The sequence below is a fragment of the Pelodiscus sinensis genome, chromosome 16, assembly GCF_052426305.1.
Source record: "Pelodiscus sinensis isolate ZL-2025 chromosome 16, ASM5242630v1, whole genome shotgun sequence".
NCBI classification, from domain to species: Eukaryota; Metazoa; Chordata; order Testudines; family Trionychidae; genus Pelodiscus; species Pelodiscus sinensis.
In genome coordinates, this window is record NC_143067.1 from 22,491,540 (window position 1) to 22,498,989 (window position 7,450).

At 41.0% G+C, this 7,450-nt stretch overlaps 1 protein-coding gene across 1 annotated transcript; it reads left to right on the forward strand.

Annotated features, from left to right (window-relative positions):
- The first annotated feature begins 3,100 nt into the window (after positions 1-3,100).
- On the forward strand, positions 3,101-6,867 carry DRD1 (dopamine receptor D1). The gene is made up of 2 exons (XM_014574271.4): positions 3,101-3,228; positions 3,715-6,867. Exon 2 carries the CDS (start codon positions 3,723-3,725, stop codon positions 5,076-5,078), a length of 1,356 nt encoding a protein of 451 aa, XP_014429757.1. The 5' UTR covers positions 3,101-3,228; positions 3,715-3,722; the 3' UTR covers positions 5,079-6,867.
- Positions 6,868-7,450: the final 583 nt, after the last annotated feature.

Genomic DNA, 7,450 nt, shown 5'->3' on the forward strand with positions numbered 1-7,450 from the left:
CAAGTTTTTGGTCAAATTCTGCAGTTGGAGGGACAATGTTCTTCCTGCTAAAGACACTGGATTGCAATTCAAGAGACCCAGGACTAATTTGTGCTCTGCCAAAACTTCCCTACGTGAACTTGGGCAAGTTGTTTCATCTTCTGTCCTTTGGGATCTGATGGAGATCTGTAAATTGGGGAGAATTAATGCTAATGATCTTCTCCCACTCTTTGTCTGCCTTGCCTATCTAGATTTAAGTTTTTCAGAACAAGAAGGAATGCCTTTCTGTAGGGCTGAATAGTGCTCAGCAAAGATATGGGTGTGAGGACTGGTTGGTGTGCCACCTTAGCCATCCAGAGGCACTGGTGTGGAGTTGCTCATTCAAAGCAATGGACGATAGAAAGGCCCAGTCTCTTATGAGTGAGAGAGAGCATTCTGTGGTAGCTTGGGAAAGAGTTTTTTGTTGCTTCCCTTCTCTCCAAAGGCCTGCTTTGTTAGCAAGCCATCCCTGTGAGCAGCATTCACTGCATCAGGAACTCCACAGTTTGCAAGGCAATACAGCAGAGCTGTCTTAGGGAAAGGGAGGAAATGTAATATGATGGTTGATTTAAAATTGGAAAAAGTGTGTGCATGTGCATGTGCATGTGCATGTTAACCTAAAACTCTATGTCCATTCCATGATTCACTTTCCTCAGAAGAGTGAGTAGGTATTTGCTCTTGTTGATTCTGAGGTGAAAGGGTGAAACTTCCTTCCTTGTATTTTGATGGTGTGTTTTTTGTTTTTGTTTTTTGCTTTGTTTTGTTTTTTGAGGGGAAAGGGAAATGTTGGCCAGAAAGTTCAAAAGACTGGCCTGAGCCTCCCATTGATTGTGGGAGATGTGGCTGTTCTGTCTATTCTGCAACCGACTCTTCAGCTGCCTAGAGCACCAAAAGGAATTCACTTTCCTTTGGGGAAGGTGCCCTGCATTGATGATTTTGCTCTTCCATACCTTGCTTGCCTGCCTCTTGCAAACATCCATCCAATGTCAGAAGGATCTGGGAGCCAAGGGAGCAGTCAGCTCCGTCTTCCCTTCTTCTCCCTTTCTATTCCTCCCCTCACTTCGCCCCCTCGCAAGATGCTGTCAACTAATGTGTGGAAAGGAAGCCTCGGTTCATCCAGCAGAGGGAGCCAGACTCTTACTGGCTCGCTGCACCTCTGGAACGTGGTGAACAATGAACGTCAAAGAGGGAAAGTGAGTGTGTGGCTGTGGAGTGAAAGCCGCGAGGTGGGAAAGAACCGAGAAATAAACCAGCAGGGAAAGATGAGGCGAGTGCTCTTTCGGTTGGGATCCCTGCCTCCTCTGCAAGCCAGCCCAGCCAGCCTGTGGGGTAAATGACTTCTCCCCTGTGCTGGTGAGTACATGCCGGCAGGGAAAGAATTTGACCAGGTCGTGGCGTCAAATCCAGCTGTGGGTCTGTGTAAATGGTTGTGTGTGTGCATGTGATTTGTTTGTGTTTAGTGTGTGTCTGTGCACTTTTGTGGCTGTTTGATTTGTTTGGGAGTTTTGTAGGGTGGTAGTTCTTCAGGGCTTGGTGTGTGTGTGTGTTTGCGTGTGTATTTTGTGTGTGATATTATGGGTGGCTGAGCAATAGTGTTTGCTTGTAATCCTTTATTTGTGGAGTGTATATATGAGAGCACACCCGGGTGTTCTCATTTACATTTTTTTTTTAGAATATTTCAAAAGGACGAGTTAATTGTATGTACGTACTTTTCAGGTTAATTCAATAACCTTGTCTAGTTTTAAACCTTGTCACCCCATGTACCACTGAGGTGCATGTTTTGGACAGCTGAAATTAATACTCTTTGCTCAATCGAATGATCACTTTTGTGTCTCACTCGGTGTGAGGACTTGAGTGTACAGTATACAGTCGACTAAGCTAAATAACAATCGGGGTGGGGGGAGGCAATGAGACAGGAGGAAGTCGTGTGGGATGCTCTGGAAATGCTCCTTTATGGAATAGCTTCTTGGATGTTAGAAGGGGTAAGTTGGGGGCTGCTGTGGAGTTTGCCATTGCATAGTCCCATGTCTGTCTTTCCCCTTTCTTAATGCTTTAGGAAGGAGAGACCCAAGCCAAACAGTCACTTCCTGGAGAGGCGATGTTGCCACCCGATACCCCAGGCAGAAGGAAGACTCTGCGACTGGGGTGCTCCCCTCAGCAAGACGGAGAAGTCCCTGGGACTGGAAATGTAAATCCCAGGGCTGGGTGCAGGAGATCCTGAAAAGCCTTCTTTACCTGGGCTTGTTTAAAGGGAAAGGCATGCTGGGGTTGTGCCTGACCCCTGGAATGCAACTGTGAGGCACAGCAATTGGAAAGAAGATTATTCCTTAATAATTATGGAGAACTAGTGTGGCAGCAAAGTGTCAAAGCAAACTCTTTCCACAGGAATAGTAACACACTCCCACACCTTATGGTAGCCGCTGGCCTGAAAGCTACACCTGAGGCTGAAGGGAGCTCCACTCAGGTCTTTCCCTCTTCTTTCTCCTCTTCCCCTAATTTCTTCTTCCAGGGAAGATCAAAAGACTGGAACATCACTCAGATTTTGTTGGAGTGTTGGAAATACCGTGCCTTTGTTTGGGATGATTTATACTGACGTGCCACTTCAATGGGATGTACAAAGTATGACTTGGGTGATGACCGTTTAGCCAGGACTGAGCTGGTTAACAAAGTTTGCAGACTGAGCACAAAGACCGGGTGGAATGGAAGCAGCCTGCCATGCACTTTATAGGACTCTAGTTTTAAATAAGGGATCTCTCTGAAGGAGCTTGAAAACCAGACCTATTGTTCATCAGAAATTTAATTCCTGCTGATTAAACCATTGGCTTTTATTTTTCCCCACCTGATGCAATGCAGTGCCTCTCTGCTGGTTTTGTATATGTGATTTGCTATGCAATTCAAATACTAAATAAGAAGGAGAGGCAAACTTTCAACCCAGGACAAACAGAGAATCAAAGGTGCAAGGTAGGATGCAGATTTTCTCATTTAATTAAAAATAATTAATGTGAGCCATTCTTTACAGAATGTCATTTAAAACACAAACACACCATGTAAATTTTTTTTCTTTGCTTCTAGGACTCTGAGACTTAAACAATGTGGAACAAAATGAGGAGTTGCTCCCTGAAGCTTCCCATAAACAGAGAACTAATGTATTTTGTAGCTGGAATGCACTGAGGGTGAAAAGGGGAGAAAAAAATGTCTCATCAGTTAGAGGTTTGTGAAATAAAATTAGAAACAAAAGCATCTAATGTAGTACGCTTCAGTAGATCTGAAGGGCTAGTCAAATAGGCACTGGAAACACTGGATCAATAGCCTATTTAAGTGGGAATATGTGCAAGCTTGAAAAGTGATTGCAGTCCTGTCTGTGGGGTATTTTTGTAGGGGACTCAAGCGGGATATATGTAGATGGCCTGTTTCAGTTGGGATAGTTTGTGCTTGAGCAGGTCAGTGTAATTCTAAAGGGTCAAAAATGGTGCAGAATTGACTGTGTTTGTAAATATCACTACTTGCCATAGAGCTTTTAATGCCTCTTAATGTGATTCCTAAGGAGCATGGGGTACACCCAGGGCTGAAGAGACTATAACACAAACCTTCGGTCTGCCTGGCAATGAGTAATTAATGGACGCCTGATTTATCTGTGATCTCTGCAAGGAAAGGAGTTGATGTCATCATGATTTTCATGATATGATTTTCCCTCAGGAGAAGCTATGACTTGGAACGACACCACTATGGACGGGGAAGGGTTGCTCGTGGAAAGGGACTCCTCCTTTCGGATCCTTACAGGCTGCTTCCTTTCTTTGCTGATACTTTCCACGCTTCTTGGGAACACATTGGTCTGTGCAGCTGTCATTAGATTTCGCCATCTGAGGTCCAAAGTGACCAACTTCTTTGTAATCTCCTTAGCAGTGTCAGATCTTTTGGTGGCAGTCTTGGTCATGCCTTGGAAAGCTGTTGCTGAGATAGCTGGCTTCTGGCCTTTTGGTTCATTCTGTAACATCTGGGTGGCATTCGATATTATGTGCTCCACAGCCTCAATCTTAAACCTTTGTGTCATTAGTGTGGACAGATACTGGGCCATCTCCAGTCCATTCAGGTATGAGAGGAAAATGACCCCCAAGGCAGCTTTTATCCTGATCAGTGTGGCATGGACCTTGTCTGTACTGATTTCCTTCATTCCTGTGCAGCTGAACTGGCACAAGGCTCAAACCACAAGCTCTTTAGATGTAAATGCCAGTTTCCAAGGCATAACCATGGACAACTGTGATTCCAGCCTCAACAGGATGTATGCCATCTCCTCGTCTTTAATCAGCTTTTATATCCCAGTGGCCATCATGATAGTCACCTATACTAGGATATACAGGATTGCTCAAAAACAAATAAGACGCATCTCAGCTTTGGAAAGAGCAGCAGTGCATGCTAAGAACTGCCAAAACACCACAGGGAATGGAAACAGTATGGATTGCCAGCAACCAGAAAGCAACTTCAAAATGTCCTTCAAAAGGGAAACGAAAGTCCTGAAGACGTTGTCAGTGATCATGGGGGTGTTTGTATGCTGCTGGTTACCCTTTTTCATATTGAACTGCATGGTCCCCTTTTGTGAGCCCAGCCCACCATCCGGGGGAGCAGAACCCTTTTGCATTAGTCCTACCACCTTTGATGTTTTTGTTTGGTTTGGATGGGCTAATTCTTCACTGAACCCCATCATCTATGCCTTCAATGCTGATTTCCGCAAGGCGTTTTCAACTCTGCTAGGATGCTACAGACTCTGTCCTACTTCAAACAATGCTATAGAAACTGTTAGTATCAACAACAACGGGGCAGCTGTTTTTTCAAGCCATCATGAGGCCAGAGAGTCTAGCCCAAAAGAGTGTAACCTGGTGTATCTGATCCCACATGCTATTATCTGCCCAGAAGAAGAACTTCTGAAAAAGGAAGAAGAAGGTGAACTATCTAAGACCTTGGAGAAAATGTCTCCCGCACTGTCCGGTATCTTGGATTATGAAGCTGATGTGTCTTTGGAAAAGATCAACCCCATCACTCAGAATGGGCAACATAAAACATGAACACTAAGGTTTCCCCTGCAAAATCTAATAGTCAAAAAAGATATACAAGATTTTTGGGTAAGAAACTAAGCTCTAGTGATAGTTATACTCTCACCCAAAGCTCAGAGTTTGTTACTTGCTGTTCAACTCGAACATAACATCGTAAACAAAAAAGATATTGAAAATCTAAAGGTATTTCTGTGTTGTTCGTTCTGAATAAAACAGACACACAAATTTAGGTATGCTGCAGTGTCAAAGAAAATATTTCTTCTGTTCTATAAATATTTATAGGGACTGGTTTCTATCTTACAATGAGACAAAAAACCCTACCCTTTAACAACTTAACTTAATTAACCTTTTAAGAAAATCAGAGGATTTAATTTGCCATACATAGTGATACTGGGTGCTACCAGGTTTTAAGTAAAATATGAGTGGTTAAAAAGGTAGGTAGATGCCTTCTTAAATTCTTTCTGAAAAACAACTGAGCCTTATTAATAAGAATGGGTATTTTTAAAGATTTGGGAGATAATATGTTGATACTGGTTTTATTTATTTATTATTTTAAATGGATATTTTTCATATGTTATAACAGATCTAGCTTTACTTAACTTATTTCAAATGTCTAACTAATGGGATATTTCAAGGGTCTGACAACTGCATTTTGACCAGTCAGCTAGTCAGCACTTTATAAATGACCATTAAACACAAAACAAAAACCCCTCTCTGATAGTCTGAATAGCCAGTGAAAGAAGCAAGGTGCAATCATAAAAAGAACAGCAAAAGATGTGGGAGTTAATGAAGCTGAAGCTGTGTAGAATTCACTTATTTGTTGTAGGATTGCTTAAAAATATAGGACCAGGGCTGGCTGACTGACAAGTTGCGAAAACTCGTCCCTTATAGAAATAAAAGGAATTGCTGCTATTTATTTTTAAAAGTTTCCTATTACAAAGACTTTGCTAGAATGTCAGTTGTGGGTCTGTAAATACCTTAAATATGAATACCACCTTAAGAAGAATCCAGTTTGAGAAGAGAAGCTTCTTATATAACAATCATTAGTATATAATGTTTTGTATTTATGTAAGATAAACGGCTTTCTCAGACTTTTCTTATTTCAAGTCTTGGATATCTTTTCTGAATAAACACAATTGATTATAATGATAGTAAATATGACAAATCTTGTTACCATCTGTATTATTGCAGCGACACAACAGTAGTCAGAAATCATGCTGTCTGTCTGCTAATGTAACACAACCAGAATAACTTTACAAGTGAGGTACTTTAGTGCTTTACCTTGAAAACTAGAATGACATTAATTTTAGTCTTAATTATGTTAATAGTACATTGAATAATGAATAGTGCCTCATTTTCATTTTGGATGAAGACATTTCTAAATGTGTATGGAGCGGCAATCCCCATCTCCAGATGTCTTGTGGGTTCCATCAAATTTGCCAATGTTTATTTTGACAACGGCTACTTTTTCATGGTACTTTGAAATAAAAATTCCTTTGGCTTTTCCTTTGTAATATCAAAAGCAGTCAGTAAACATTAGCAACAGTCATCGGCATTACTCTACAGACGCATTCCAAGAGGGCCATTTGGTTTTGGAATGTTAGCGAAATATCCTTCACCACTTTTATCAAAAACTGTTATCAGGAAAAGAAAACGGAGAGAAAAATTAGAAGTCTAATGAAATATATACATCCTGCATCAGGTCTGTGTTATTTATGTATTGTGAATGTTTTCATAATTTTATTGCCTGTATGCTGCTTTCATACATATAATAAAATTATTTTGTGAACAGAAGGTCAAATAAAACATTCTACATTGCATTTATTAAATACATTCTGGTTTTTGTTTCTCATTTTGGTTCCTTTAAAGACAAGGACATATTCATGTTTTTTCCCCAATTGCCCTAACTGGAACCTTATCAGTGAGGTTAATGGGAATTTTTCATAGGAGCAAAAGAAAACCCTTTGCACTGAGATGGTTTCATGTTTCTATTTAAATTGGCTGCTGTGTTTTTTTCTGGATTGGAATTTAAAAGGAGTCAGATGTCTGATTTGGAAATTAAATAGCTGCACTCTGCTTTAAAATGATGGGTCTGAACCATTTCTATCCACAGGGCCTAATTTACTGGTGACTGGTTAATATCCAAGGTGTTTGACTGGTATAATACTGGAATAATGCAGTGATGAATTATACACATGGGGCCTTTTTGTTGTTCCTCCTCAAAGTTCTGTGATACTCTTCAAAATAATTGGTAAGAATAGCACTGTAAGGTCCCATCACTACTGTCTTTCAAAATGTTCCAGTTCAAAACTACTCCATTTACAAGTAATAAAGAGGGTGGCTCAGACCCACACTTGGTGTAAATCAGTGTTAACTTGCTCTAT